The sequence below is a fragment of the Hevea brasiliensis genome, chromosome 1 (assembly GCF_030052815.1).
Source record: "Hevea brasiliensis isolate MT/VB/25A 57/8 chromosome 1, ASM3005281v1, whole genome shotgun sequence".
Lineage (NCBI taxonomy): Eukaryota > Viridiplantae > Streptophyta > Magnoliopsida > Malpighiales > Euphorbiaceae > Hevea > Hevea brasiliensis.
The window spans coordinates 27149234-27165013 of record NC_079493.1 but is presented as its reverse complement, the minus strand read 5'-3'; the positions used below and the strand labels follow the sequence as shown (position 1 = coordinate 27165013).

Sequence of the window (15780 nt, the reverse complement as noted above, 5' to 3'; positions counted from 1 at the left end):
ACTTTGCTCTCAAAACCTGTTTGTCACCTTTTTTTTTTTTTCTACCAAATACTCTCAAAAGAGAATCCCTAAATTTTTACTTCTCTATTCATCACATTCGATTCTGTTTTCAAGGTAAAAATTCTCATTCCTTATTCAATAATGGGTGAATCTAATTTTATTTTATTTTCTTGATCTGTTACGACTACTCTAGAAAATTATTTTTGATCATTGGTATTAAATTGTGTTCATCATAATTATTATTGGATAATAATTGATATATATATAGATATATATAGAGATATATATATACATATATATACATATATATGTATATAAAACTATAACTATTCGTCGTCCCATCCATCGTCCGCCCCGTCCCATTCATCATGTGTATATATATATAAATACAAATCCGCAAAACCATTCATCCCACGTGCACACCGCAATCCGCAAAACCATTCCTCCCACGTTATATATATATATATATATATATATATATATATATATATATATATATATATAAACAAGAATTATTATATTTTATTATTATTTAATATTTTTCTTTTATATTTTGGGTATATAAGAGATTCAAATATTCAATCAGTCAGTTGAAATTGTCTCTCTTTTATTGAAAATAACTATTGTCTTGGAGGTTCCAGGTGAGTGGTAATTATAGTACATGGCACCGTTTTTGTCCCTTTTAAAATTTCTTAGCATTAAGTTTGTTATTAAAGGGAATTTTAAGTCAATATTTTAACAATGATTTTATATGTGATTTTCTATAGTTTTATTTCATTATTAAATTTTATTTCAATTTTGATTAAATAATTGATTTTGCTAACTATCTCTGCATTAGACCCATTAGGATTTCGGGAACAGGCCTTTAATGTATTTATATTGATTGATATTTGACTATAAAATTTACCGATGTGTTACTGAATTGATTTGAGATTGATTTAATTTTATTGAATTGATTTGAGATTGATTTGATTTTATTGACTCTCTGAAACTATTGAAATACACTATTAGAATTGCACTATCAGTTATTATTTGCTATCTGAAATTTTTTATTGATTTTGATTGATTTGTACAAATTGATTTTCTGTTTTGAATTGGTACCTGTGCCCAGTATCTGTTTCTGTTATCTGGCCCCGCCGTGTGGACTATCACGGTATTAGGTTGCATTGTCGAGTCATGCATCATTGCAGTTTATGGTTTGTATTAGTATCATATGCATTGATATCTGTGAAGGAGGAGGAAAGTATCTGATATCTGGTAGCGCGCTTACCATCTGGCCTTTGGTGATGTGGGGTATCATCACCCTGGTGCACTGTACCATAAAATTTTTATTGAATGAATTTCTTTTATATATATGTTTTATGAAGTTATTTTATTAATGATTTTTGACAGCATGAGCATGATTTTATTGAATAGAAAAATTTATTGTGAAATTAATCAAGCGTCTGCCTGTTCCTATTCCGTTGTGTGCTATAATTATCATTCACTGAGCATCTAGCTCAAACCACGTTTTCTCTGTCATGCTATCCTGCTTTGGATCAAGAGAATTCTGGTGATCCAAACATTCAGTCCATTTTCTAGAGAGGGACAACTTTGATTTTGTTCTCATGGTATGCCCGAATTCATGCTTTCTCGGGCTAATAATTAGTTTAGTTTATTGAACAGTTTAAGTTTTTATTTGAAATCTGTAGAGACTCCGCAATTTACTTATGGGATTTTTATTATGTTTATTCAGTATTTTGTTTATTTGGATCTTGCCTATTTTTGGGATCAGTAAGTGACAATATATTCATTGAAGATACTCTGATAAGGCTTGCATGATTTAAAAATACTTAAATTATGCGCCGGTCACGGTTCAAAATTCTGGGTCGTGACAGATCGGTTTTTAAACTTTGATTAGTTTTTTATTTAGACTTAATTTTTAAGTTATTTGATTTGATTTTAATCTTGATTTGAACCTAATAACCATTAATCAATGAAATTAAATGATTTATATATATAATAATATATATAATACATAAATTTTCTATAAAAATAAAGTAATTTAAAAATTAATAAAATAATTTAGTTCGGTTTGGTTTAACTAATTTTTTTCTTTTTAAAATCAAATCAAATCGAATCGAAATAACTGAAATTTTTAAAATTTAAAATCAAATCGAATCAAATTATTTTAAAAATCGAATCAAATTATTGAATTAAAACAGTTCAATTTAATTTATTCGGTTTAAATTAAATAGTGCTTACCCTGTTAGAAGAGTTCACATAATAAAGAATAAATTTCAATTAGGTCAAAGGAGTTCAATATTATTATTATTATTATTATTATTATTATTATTATTATTATTATTATTATTATTATTATTATTATTATTATTATTATTATATATTTTTTTAGAGTTCAATATTAACCCTACCGTTTTGAAACCTAAAATCTTTCTTTATTACTTCCTATCTATCTTACGCTCTGCTGTCTTTATTTTCCCTCAGTCTCACTAATGAGCTTCCGCCATGAGAGAGAACTTCCGCCAAGTATAAAATCTCTCTCTCTTTTACTCTCTATTTTTTTTTTCATTTTCTCCATTTTATTATTTTGCTTTTCCTTTTTTCATCTTCTTTCATAAAGTTATCGATTCTATGGCTTTGTTGAATTTAATTTCAAGATTGAATATTCCATGCATAAAAAAAATTAAAATCTATCATATTAATTAAAAACACTTTACAGCAAACATCCTTTCAGGTCTTCTGTTAGCCATTAGAATCTAAACACTAATGCCTTTGCCTGCCTTTGGGTTTGGATCATTCTATTCCTTATAACGTCAAAAATTCAACTCAGCCCCAACTTCAATGTGTTCCAAGAATTAATCTTTTTTTCTTAGTCTGGCCAGTGGCGAAATTTAGTAAAAAATTTTTCGGACTAACATATAGACGAATGATATGATATATATTTATATAAAAGCAGTTAAATCTTAAATTTAGGAAGATGAGATTCATATTTTTTTAGATAAAGGTACACATACACTACAAATATACAATAATTAGTTTAATACATAGGGGTTAATTAATTTTTTATTACTAAAATAGGTTTTCCATTGAAAAAAATAGGTTCAATACTTAAATTTATGAGAAGTCAATTTAAATCAATATATAAATATATAAGTGTGAATTAAAAAAGATAAAAAAAGAGGGGTCAATTGACTCCTCTTTTATAAGAATAAATCCGCCTTTGAGTTTAACTTAGTTTAGTGGATAAAAGCATGCAACTCACTAACAGATTGAAGTTCTAGTCCCACTCTCCAATCTCTACTTAAAAAAAATATATATCCCTTTATTTAACACTATCTAAGTCTATACTTATTATTATTAGTATAAGAAATTAGTTTATATATAATCATTAAGATGGTACTAAAATTAATTTAATTGCGGAATTAGATGTGCAGCTACAACTTCTTGGAAGAAAACTGAAGTGCTGGCAAAATCAATGTTATTGTCAGTCCAATTAGCCCAAGTAGTTAATGCAATCTTCAAAGTTTCCAAATGATCATCTACCCTATCAAACAATTTTATAAAACTACAAAGCAAACAAATTGCTTAATGATTATTAGTTTTTTTTTTCTTTTTTTAACATTTTTGTTTATGTAGTTCCATATTGAAATTTTAATTTTCTTGTTTATTTTAAGGTTAAATTCGATGCTGCTAAATGGATGAATAAGTCTATTTGAAATTATGAGAAATTGTATAGTCAAGATAGGGTTACTGGATAACATGCTGAAACTGTATCAGAAATAAGGAGAAGAAAAACAAACAAAAGGAGAGAACAATCTAATGCATTTCAATCGACGAATACCATAGATAGCATTGATTTAATGGTATCTCAACAATAGGTAAATTTAGAAAATCTTGAAAATTGAAATAATGATGTTGGAATTTTGACATCTTCGGGAGCAATTGTGAGATCTCGAGCTTATTTTGAGTCTGCAACTTCCCATCTGCATAAGAAGACCAAGAAAAAACATGTTGATGAGGCAGCATTGTTAATCAAGGAAGGACTTGATAAAATGTCTGAAGCAATTATGAATTCAGCTTCCGAGTTAGTAAAATCTAACCAACTTCCAATCCCAGAAAGTGATGTGTGGAGTCTTTTAATAGAATTAGGGGTTGAACAAAATTGCATGTTCACTACTTATATTTTTCTTATTCAAAAACCTGAAATGTTGAGAGCATTGCTTGGATGTCCTTGGGAATATCGCAAAGACTTGTTGATCCACATGATTGGTGGTAATGTACCAGGAAATTAGTAAAGTTGAGAGTTGAATAAATGCAATGATATGTTTTTAGCTAATATTTTTATTTTTTGAGACATTTGTATATTTACATTATAATAATATTTTTAATTATGAATGTCATTTGGTTTAGTTAATCAATTTTACATAATATCGTAAAAAAAGAGGTTATACAAATTTGTCATGATAAATGATTTACTAATAAATAGATTCATTGTTTTATTTTGAGGTGATTAAAATTGCATTAATTTTTCTTGAATGGATGTGCTATGATCTACCGCGTGCAACCATAGAGCCAAGTGAACTTTCTAGTCCAAAAAAGGTGACTCCGAAATATTTCACACTTGTGAGTTTTGGAGACAATTGATGTATGCATCTTTATCCTGCACTGTAAAAAGGCTGTTTTCGTAACTCAAATTCGTGACTTTCATGTAACAAATAAGAGTAATTTCACCTTTATACCAAAGCTACCTTCTAACATTCTGGTGTAAGCCATACCGAAGAGGCACCAACATTAAGGACCTCACGCAGGCACCGAGGCTGTGACCTGACCTGTTAGCTAGCTGTGTGCAACATTGTGAAGATGTGGTTGATGGGTTTGTTGTTATGTACTCTAGGCATGGAGACAAGCCTATGAGCACATTGGTGCACTTGATTGCGCCATAGCCTCTGCCCACCAAGTCCTTATTACAGCGAAGGAAAGCATAATCTCCATTCTAATAGCTTCCATTGCCTTCTATAGCACTTTCTGGCTAATGAGGAGTATCGTTGATGTGTAACATTTTCTGCTGCTTCTAGGGAGATGAGAGGGGCTTTATTGTTCACCAACTTTTCCTACTTTATAACAGATTCGTAGTTAACCAACTCAACATTGAGATTACACACACACACACACACACACACACACACACACATATATATATAATTTATCATCTAACTGAATAAAGTCAGACTTCTATGACTCTCTGGTTCTGTGAGCTTTTGTTTAACTAGGCCAAAAGCCACTAAATTGCATATATAACTTCACAGCTTTAAGAAAAAAAAAATGGAATAGAAGTAGCTTCTTATGCTGGCAACAATCTTTCAAATCCATCAGAAACAATCCAATAATACTATTTGCACATGGTTACAAGTGATAATAGAGCTGCAAACAGCAGAATAAGCTCCAAATCTGCGAGGAAAGCTTAGAATCTAATGCCATTTGAAATACATGAAGCAATGAAAATGATAAATATGGTGAGGTGAAGTTGCATTCTTGTGAGGCTTGCAGCTGAAGTGCCACCTGCTGTTGGGACTGTCTTAGAACCGCTTCCTGGATGGAATAAATGATCATCAGAATGTTAAAATGGAGAAACAAATTTATGTATACAGTAATGCATTGATATTAATTTTTTCCTTTATCACACAGCTAATTTCTATTTTTTTTTTTAATGTCAAAACTCAAAATAAGTATCCTGTCAACTTAAATTAGTGTTCTGTGAGGGGAAAATGCCATACAGAGCACTCGGAGTTTTGGAAATATTCAAATTCGATTTGCAAACTTGAAATTTGGCTTGTGCCTGAAGGGCTATTTCAAACCTGCAGGAATGCTTGGCAGTGACGGTGTATTTGGAGTTTTTGGAGAATCATCCGAAGAATCTGATGGCACTGGAGAACCTATCGGTGGAATTGCTGGACTATTATTGGCCGCTGATTGAAAAATAACCAAGTCAAATCAATATTGCTATATCAAATATTGTTATAAATTTTAAACTATGAAATGTCCAAGTTGACATACCATTGCACTGGCTAACCGGTGGTGTTTGCACATTACAAGCTCCAGGAAGTGATAGAGCTTGGGTTTGGTTAATGGTAATGCCCAGTGATGAGCCACCGCCATTAAGCATTGCGCAGAGACACTGCGGCTGAGATTGAACAACAGAAGCAAGCTGGGAGCAGCAGGAAGATGATGGGGTTGAGGAATTTCCTGTGACATAATTTAGGCATGGGGCTAAGCCCACTAACGCACTGGTGCAGCCTGATTGAGCAGTGGCTCCATGACAAAGCATCATCAAAAGGATCAGAAGTACACACATGTCAAGCCCTTTTGAAGCCATTTGGATTTGCTAGATTTTATGGCAGAAAAGAAGGCTAGAAATATTGTTGGGAGAATGGGATCGCTATATGTCTGATTGTTGGCAGTTCACTCTTACTGGAGAGTTCTGTGTTCAGGAATTGAGTTGAGAGTGAAGCTCAAGAGCAGGATTTATAGTGGGAGCTAGTGAGGAAGAGAATCTAATTAGTTACGTTTGGATGGCCAACTTTTACTAATTTAGGAGGTTATATGGTAGAAATTAATATTCTGAAATAAGAAGCTCAACCATTCTTGCTACTTGGAAAGTCGAATTTCTTATTGTAGGCATAAATAAATATAAAGTTCAACATTGTCCAGCTCGTTTGTTTTAACAACCCATAATTTTATGATATAAGGGGTGATGAAGTGTTAATTTGACAATCCAACACCAGGTTTATGAGTTTGAACTTGTTGGTGAAGAAAGAAAAAAAAAATATTGAAAGATGAGCAAAAGACTTTTAGTGCTGATTTTTTTTTATTTCTCAATTGTAAAAAAGAAACACAGTACAGGACTTTAAATAATCTCAAGAGAGCAACAGAAAAAACTAAAAAATAGGAACATAAACCCATGACCTGATTTAGTGCCAACTATATCTGACCACTAACTTGTTGACTAACAGATAAAAAATCATTCTAAGACCCCCTAACAAAAAACAAAAAAAAAAAACATCAAAAAACACATGCTCCGAAAAATCAGCCATCAACATTTTGAATCATTCTTTCAACACTCCCCCTTGATTCGAAATCACATACTCCCAACTGTGATATGAAGAACTGATGCTTGGCCTGGGAAAGTGATTTTGTAAAAACATCAGCTGTTTGCTCATTAGTACTGTGAAATTTCAGCACTATTTTACTATTAGTTACCAGCTTTCGAATGAAGTGATGATGTACATCAATATGCTTAGTTCTGCCATGAAAAGCAGGATTCTTTGCCATTGCAATAGTGGACTGATTATCACAGAATATTTCAGTAGCTTCCTTTTGCTCAAGACTGAAATCTTCAAGAAGTTTTCTGAGCCATAAAGCTTGTCGTGCTGCTGAAGTTGCTGCTGCATACTCTGCTTCAGATGATGACAGAGCTACTGTTTCTTGCTTCTTTGAACTCCATGTTACTGCTCCAGAACCAAAGCTGAAAATGTTGCCGGAAGTGCTTTTCCGATCATCTAAACATCCCGCTTGATCATTTCAGTGAAACCAATTAATCTGAAATTTGGCACTTTACAATACCAAATACCATAATTCAGAGTTCCTGCAACATAACGAAGAATTCTTTTTGCTACTCTAAAGTGTTGTTTCGTAGGGCTATGCATAAATCACACAACACTCACAGAGAAAGCAATGTCAGGTCTAGTGTGTGTCAAGTAGTTTAAACCACCAACTAAGCTTCTGAACAGCGTTTGATTGGCTTTCTCGGTCCCATCTTCACGTTGTAGTTTTTCATTGATGTTCATTGGTGTGGCTGCCACTTCACAATTTGCCATATTAAATTTCTTCAAAAGATCTGCAGCATATTTCTTTTGGCATACAAAAAATCCATCATCACTTTGCATGACCTCTAGTCCCAAAAAATACTGCAACATGCCCAAATCTGTCATCTCAAAATTTCTCCACATACAACACTTAAAATCATCAATTAAGGACTTTGAGGAACCCATATAAATCATATCATCCACATAAAGGCAAACCACCAAAAAATCTCCATTACCTTGCTTCTTCAAGTAAAGAGTGGGTTCATTTTCACTTCTAATGAATCCCTTATCATGGAAAAATGAATTAATCTTGCTATACCAGGCCCGAGGAGCTTGTTTTAGTCCGTAGAGAGCTTTTCTTAACCTGTAGACTTTGTTTTCATTACCACTGATAACAAAGCCTGGAGGTTGTGAAACATACACTTCCTCTTCTAACTCACCATTCAAAAAAGCGGACTTCACATCAAATTGATACACTGGTAATTGCAATTGAGCAGCCAATGCCAAAATAATTCTCACAGTTTCAAAACGAGCAACAGGAGAAAAAATTTCTTCAAAATCTATACCTTGTTTTTGTGAGTATCCTTTCGCCACAAGTCGAGCTTTGTGCTTTTGGATGCTTCCATCAGCATTATACTTTGTTCGGAACACCCACTTCAGCCCTACAACATTCTTTCCTTCTGGAATATCAACCAGCTCCCATGTTGAATTTTTTTTCAATGGCTTGCATCTCCTCTGTCATAGCAATCTGCCAAATAGGTTGTTCTGCAGCTTCTTCAAAAGAAGTTGGGTTAGTGACTAAAAAGGCAAAATCACATGACTCATAAATTTCTCTAAGTGATCTGAATTTTCTTGGTGATGTTTCACTGCTGTTGGTGGAGGGACTGGATGCTAGAGAATCTAAACTAGTAGAATTTGTAGCGTTGTTATCACCGGGTGAGGAAGGAGCTGAACTTGTGGGTGATGAAGGGGCTGAATTTGCTGGTTGTTCTACTTCAAAATCTCCTAGCACGTGATTTTTTATGCCTTCTTTGTCAGAATTCCACTTCAAAACTGCTTCTTCATTGAACACTACATCCCTGCTAATTATCACTTTGCCACTTATAGGATTATATAGACGATATGCTTTGGAATGAGGACTATAGCCAATGAAAATGCATTTCTCAGATTTTTCATCAAGTTTAGAATGAAAATTAACCAAAGCATATACTACACAACCGAAGACTTTTAAGTGGCTTACCCGAGGCTTCTTACCCATCCAAGCTTCAAAAGGTGTTTGATTCATAACTGCCTTTGTTGGTGAGATGTTCAGGAGATATACTGCTGTTGCAACTGCTTCTCCCCAAAATTGGTCTGGAAGTTCTTTTACTTTCAACAAGCTTCTGGCCATTTTTACCACCGTTCGATTTTTTCGCTCCGCGACACCATTCTGTTCTGGTGTGTATGGTGCTGTTAGTTCCCTGCGAATGCCATTTTCATCACAAAAAATAGTGAAATCATTAGATAAGAATTCACCGCCACGATCAGTTCGAAGTGCTTTTATGCTTCTCCCACTTTGCTTTTCCACCAATGCCTTAAATTTCTTGAAATTCTCAAAAGTTTCAGATTTGAATTTCAAGAAATAAACCCAGCTCATATGACTGTAATCATCTGTAAACAACAGAAAATAGCGACTTCCACCAAGTGACTCTGTTTTCATAGGCCCATACAAATCAGCATGCACAAGTTCAAGACAATCAGATGCCCTCCATGATTTTCCAATAGGAAATGACCTCCTATTCTGCTTTCCATAAACACATCCTTCATAGAAAATTAGTTCACCAATTTTCGGTAAGCCAACAACCATTTCTTTCTGACTCAGAAGTTTCAAACCATTCAAATGCAAATGCCCATAACGTAAATGCCACAAATTAGCCTCATTATCTCTCTTAACAACAAAGGCATTACCCATTACATTTGAAACATCAAGAGGAAACATCCTATTTTGTGTCATATGGACAGTTGCTATGGTCTGACCAGATTTTTTATCATGAATAATACATGAATCACCATCAAATACAATAGAATATTCACTAGTCATCAACTGTCCAACACTCAATAAGTTATGAGCTAAACTAGGCACAAATTGTACATCATAGAGGAGTTTAACATCACCTTGCACAGATTTAATGGCAATTGTACCTTTCCCTTCAACTTTCATCTGCTTGTCATCTCCAAGTCGAACCTCACCCTTTTGTGACTCATCAAGCTCTTTGAACAATGATTTGGTTCCAGACATGTGGTTGGAGCATCCACTGTCTAAAAACCATACATCTTTACTGTTGGCATCATTATGAGTTGGTGAATGAGCCATGAACAACCTGCTCTCCTCTTCAATCTTCTCTATAAAATTTGCTTGCTTTTGTTCTTCTCTCTGTTTGGTCCAACAATTAGCTTCTTTGTGGCCCGGTTTGTTGCAATACCTGCATTGAATTGAGCTTTTGTATTGGAATGTTTCTCCAAATTGGCCTCTACCTTTGCTGCTACCACGACCTCGTCCACGAAATCCATTTCTGCCTCTGCCACGAACTGCTGAGTTTTCTATTTTTCCCTTAGAAGACTCCCCCTTCACCTGAAAGGCCTTTTCCTCAGACTTTTCATGGGACCTGCCAAGTCTAGCTTCATGTGCTAACAAAGAACTCATCATTTCATCAAAAGTATAAGTGGACAGGTCCTTAGTCTCTTCAATTGCAGCAACAATATAATCAAATTTTGAGCTCAGACTCCTTAACACCTTACTCACAACAATTTCATTACTTAAATTTTCACCATAAGACTTCATTTGATTGACAATCCCAGACACCCTAGATAAGAATTCTTGCACAGATTCTTTTTCTTTCATAATTAGAGTCTCAAAATCACAACGAAGAGTTTGTAATTTTACAGTAATTACCTTCTTGTCCCCCAAATATTCTTGCTTCAAAATCTCCCATGCCTGTTTGGAGGTAGAAGCTACTGAAATTCGAGGAAATATTTCATCCTCCAATGCTGATTGGATGAGCAGTAAGGCCTTTGCATCCTTCCTGCGATTTTCTCTCAATCGCTGGTCAGGTTCGATAGGTGCTGGATTCGATTCTTCATACCCATTCTCCACCAAGTCCCATAGCTCTTGAGACTTGAACAATGTCTTCATTTTGAGACTCCAAAGATGATATTTTTCACCTTTGAAGATTGGAATTAGGGGCTGTGCTACTGAGCTGGTTCCGTTGCTTGCCATGGCTTCCTCTCAATTTTGGGTTTTCTTCACCTCTCTGCTGGTTCGTGTCTCTCACCACTCAAATCCCCCTTTTTTTTTTTTTACTTTTCTCTTTCCCGTGCTTGAGAAAAAGAGAGGACCGAAACCTGGTCACTTTTGGGGCTTTCTTTCTTTGTTTAGCTCTGATACCACAATTGTTGGTGAAGAAAGAAAAAAAAATATTGAAAGATGAGCAAAAGACTTTTAGTGCTGATTTTTTTTATTTCTCAATTGTAAAAAAGAAACACAGTACAGGACTTTAAATAATCTCAAGAGAGCAACAGAAAAAACTAAAAAATAAGAACATAAACCCATGACCTGATTTAGTGCTAACTATATCTGACCACTAACTTGTTGACTAACAGATAAAAAATCATTCTAAGACCCCCTAACAAAAAACAAAAAAAACATCAAAAAACACATGCTCCGAAAAATCAGCCATCAACATTTTGAATCATTCTTTCAACAGAACTTACGATTGTTTGATTCTGACTTGAAGCCTGCAATAATTCTTATTTCTGGGTGTAACTAGTGCTTTTCTTACATTATCTATTATCTATGATCAATTCAGAGTAGTAAAATTTTCAATTGATCATGGTGTGCTGATCATTGATCACTGAGCATGTACACATAAAGCAACGTCTGTAAAATGTCAAAGAGCAATGCAATATTGTATCCATCTCCCTTCTTAAAATAATAGTAATAATAATAATAATAATAATAATAATAATAATAATAATAATAATAATAATAATAATAATCCATCTCACTTTCTTGGCATCTATATTGTAACCAAACTTTTGAGGTACCTTCACAAATAAAACACTGAGATTTATCATGAAAAATTGAATTTAATTTTCTGGGGTTAATGGAATAATTAATTCTTAAAGTAAACACAGTACAAAGGCCTTGAAATCCATTTAGCAAAATCTGAGTAACGGCCGTAGCATGGCATATCAGTCTATTACTCAACAATTCCATAAGGTAACATCTGGGTGTAGCGCATTACCACTGAAACGTATGCATTAGCTTCATTTCAATCTATGAGCTCAGCAGGTAGACTGGTTACCAAAAATTCATTATCAACTTCCCAAAGCATGTGATGTAATTGCAATAAAGTAAGTAAAATATTAGATTAAGAAAGTGACAAACTAGTAAGCCAAAAGATGATCTCAATTTATGATTTTACTCTGCTTCTGAGATGACTTCCAACTCTTGGAGAACTCGTTTCCCTGGTATTCTTGCCTTTGTTTTTGTTGGAACTGAAGAGCTAAAAGGATTGGGAGGTATTGGTAGATGCTCTCCTTCCCCCTCCAACATATGAACAGCAACTTTCGTGGAGGGGTGATATGTTGGGTTCCACTGAATGCACCAGAGTAACACAATTGCAAGTTTCTTTGCAATTTCAGTGTCTCCCTCTTCCTCGATCTCGAACCTGAGGTCATCTCCTTCTTCTAAAAGATTTTAAATCCATTCTGGGAAGTATATTTGCTCTTCATTTTCTTCTGTTACATCAACAATTTTCCTTCCTCCAACCATTTCTAACACTAACATCCCAAAGCTATAAACATCTGACTTGTAGGAAACATTCCCAAAGTTCCTTCGTAACACTTCAAAGGATATAGCCAATGGTCCCTCTCGGCGTTGTCATGGACACCGCACTGATCCTTAGCAGAACTTAGCCAATCCAAAATCGAGATTTTGGGATTGAAGTCTTGATCAAGCAGATGTTATGCGGTTTAATGTCAAGTGGAGGATTCTCGATCACACCCTTGATGAAGATATTCAATTCTTTTAGCGACGCCAAGAGCAATATCTTACAGCCTTTTCCAGCCAAGGAAATGGTTCTTGGTGTCTGAAGAAATGGATTTGAGAGAATCATTTGGCAAGTACTCATAAACCGTAGCTCTTCTAAACCCGTCAAAGACAAAATCCAATCAAGCGAACCACGTTGACATGGTGGATTTTGCCTATTGTTCCAACTTCATTGAGGAACTCCTCTCCATTCCCTTTGAAGTTATTGAGGACTTTAACAACTACCAAAATTTTATCGATAGCTTTCCTCGAACACAGCCCATTGTGCTCCTTCGCCCAATTCGTCTTTGAATTGGTTAGTCATCCTCTTAATATCATCATAGGAATATCTAGTAGGCTTGAAAGATTTGTAGTCATCCAAAAAATTTTTCAATCTTTGGATTGATATTGTCTTTCTATTTTGTTGAACCTATACTCATGTGGAGTAGAATGGCTGCTATTACAAGAAGGATAGAACCTAGGATTACACTTGTGTATATATAAAACATTCCTAGTCAGGAAAACCCATCTTCTAGATAACTAATGAATTATGTATAGAAGTGGAGATAGAGTAGACAGCTAACCTGCTTTCAGAATTTGGTCGCTATCCTCGCAAAAATAAATAATAAAAAATATGGCATCATTAGATTTTTCTAGTTCAGAATTCATTTATAAAATAAATTCCGTGAAATTTTTTATAATTTAATCTATATGAAGCAAAAACAAAGTAATACGTAATTACCTTTACGTGGCTTGAAAACGAGCATGCCGTAGCATTGAGTTTCAGATGCAGTGTTGTTCCTCTTCAATCTGCAGTACTTGCCTTTAACTTCATAATCTTTGCACTTGGGATTGTACCAACTCAAGCAAAGAATTCTTTGCTAGTAACGGAGATAATCATATGGAACCGGTGAAATATCACGTATCTTAGTGCAAGACAATAAGTCAAAGGCACCGATAGAACTCGCTGAATAAACGGCATAGACTTGATATTGTGGACTACTAAGGCAGAGGATTGGGTCAGAATCTCCCTTTGAAGAGCAATTGAATAAGGTGAGTTCTATTGGAAAGGCAGCTGTTAGCTACCACTTATTTTGCATTTATTTAGGGCATTTGTTTAGGAATTTTTGTGTACATATCTGTTCTTACCTTTTGTTGTATGATTCTGTAGTTTAACTTGATTAGGAACCTATTTATTAGCTGTAATTTTTTATATATATCTTTGATTTCTGGGGCAATAAAGATCAGATTTCTTATTCCAAAATTTCTTAGTTCTTTTTTATGGTATCAGAGCCATGGCTGATGAAAAGAAAAATGAGAGTTCTGGATTAGGGAAGAAAACTTCTAGTTCTTACACACTGAATTCGAATGACAACCCAGGTAACTTGATTACCCAAGTTTAATTGAAGGGCGAGAATTATGAAGAATGGGCACGAGCTATGCGGACTGCATTGCGGGCCAAAAAGAAATATGGTTTTATTGATGGATTTGTCAAGCAACCAGCAGATGACTCACTGGAACTCAAAGATTGGTGGACGGTTAACTCTATGCTGGTTTCTTGGGTGTTTAACACCATTGAACGGACGCTTCGCTCGACCATCTCTTACATGGAGAATGTAAAGGATCTGTGGGAGGATATTAAACAGAGGTTCTCGATTGGGAATGGTCCACGAATGCAAGAATCGAGATCGGATCCGCGAATTGTAGGCAGGAAGGTCAACTGATCGTGTCCTATTTCGAAAGACTCAAAATGTTATGGGATGAAATAAACAACTATGATCAGATACCAGTGTGTATCTGTGCAGGCTGCAAATGCAATCTTACCATTGAATTGGAAAGAAAGCGTGAAGAAGAGAGAGTTTATCAGTTTTTGATGGGCTTGGATGAAGAAGGATACAGAATAGTGCGCTCTAATATTTTGAGCACTGAACTCTTGCCTAATTTGAATCGTGCCTATGCTATGGTTGTTCAGCAAGAGCGGGTGTGAACTATGACACGAACCAAGAAAGAAAGAGGCAATCCTATGAGTTTTGCAATTCGAGCAGGTAGTCGAAATTCAGGGGGGGATAAAGACAAATCCTCAATTTGTTCTAATTGCAATCGAGAGGGACATGATGCTGAAAGTTGTTTCCAGCTGATAGGTTATCCAGAATGGTGGGGTAATAGACCACATGGAACTTCTGCTGGACGAGGAGGTGGTCAAAAGCGTGGCAATGGAGCAGGACGTAGCAAGGGAGGAGTTGCTCGTGCCAACGCCACACAAGCAACTGGAGTTGATGGTGGGCGTGGAATTGTGACAGATTCAGATCGAAAGGGTCTTAGTGGATTAAATGAAGAGCAGTGGGCTGCTTTGCTAGGCATGTTGAATTCTTATCAGAATGGTGGCAATGAGAGGCTAAAAGGTACACAGAGGATATTTCCTTGGATTATTGACACAGGAGCTTCCCATCGTATGATAGGAACGTTGGCATTTTTGAGTGAATTGCATGACATTGTGCCATGCTCAGTCGGGTTACCTAATAGAGAAAAAACCTTGACGGTGAAAGAAGGAACTGTGTTGCTTGGAGGAGACTTGAAATTGCAACGAGTCCTTTATATGCCAAATTTGAATTTCAATATGATCTCTGTATCACAACTACTTAATGATTCAAATTTGGTTATTCAACTCACTAATAAAATTTGTGCTGTACAGGACCTAAATTCGAGGAACCTGATTAGAGCGGGTGAGCAACGCGAGGGGCTGTACTTTCTCAAGGGAGTGACATCGGTACATGCTTGCAAGGTAACTGATGTGGGGTCTTTTGAGCTTTGGCATAAGAGAATGGGTCATCCTTCTTATAAGGTGGT

The 15780-nt window shown here is 35.1% G+C and overlaps 1 protein-coding gene and 1 pseudogene across 1 annotated transcript; both read right to left on the bottom strand.

Moving 5' to 3' along the window:
* Positions 1–4768: 4768 nt before the first annotated feature.
* Positions 4769–6484, bottom strand: LOC131178153 (non-specific lipid transfer protein GPI-anchored 5-like). Its single transcript, XM_058143214.1, has 3 exons — positions 6058–6484; positions 5859–5969; positions 4769–5592 (listed from the first exon to the last, which is right to left on the bottom strand). The coding sequence occupies exons 1-3, from the start codon at positions 6374–6376 to the stop codon at positions 5465–5467; spliced, it is 558 nt and encodes a 185-aa protein (XP_057999197.1). The 5' UTR covers positions 6377–6484; the 3' UTR covers positions 4769–5464.
* A 5840-nt stretch (positions 6485–12324) lies between these two features.
* On the bottom strand, positions 12325–13768 carry LOC131183115 (rust resistance kinase Lr10-like; annotated as a pseudogene).
* Positions 13769–15780: the final 2012 nt, after the last annotated feature.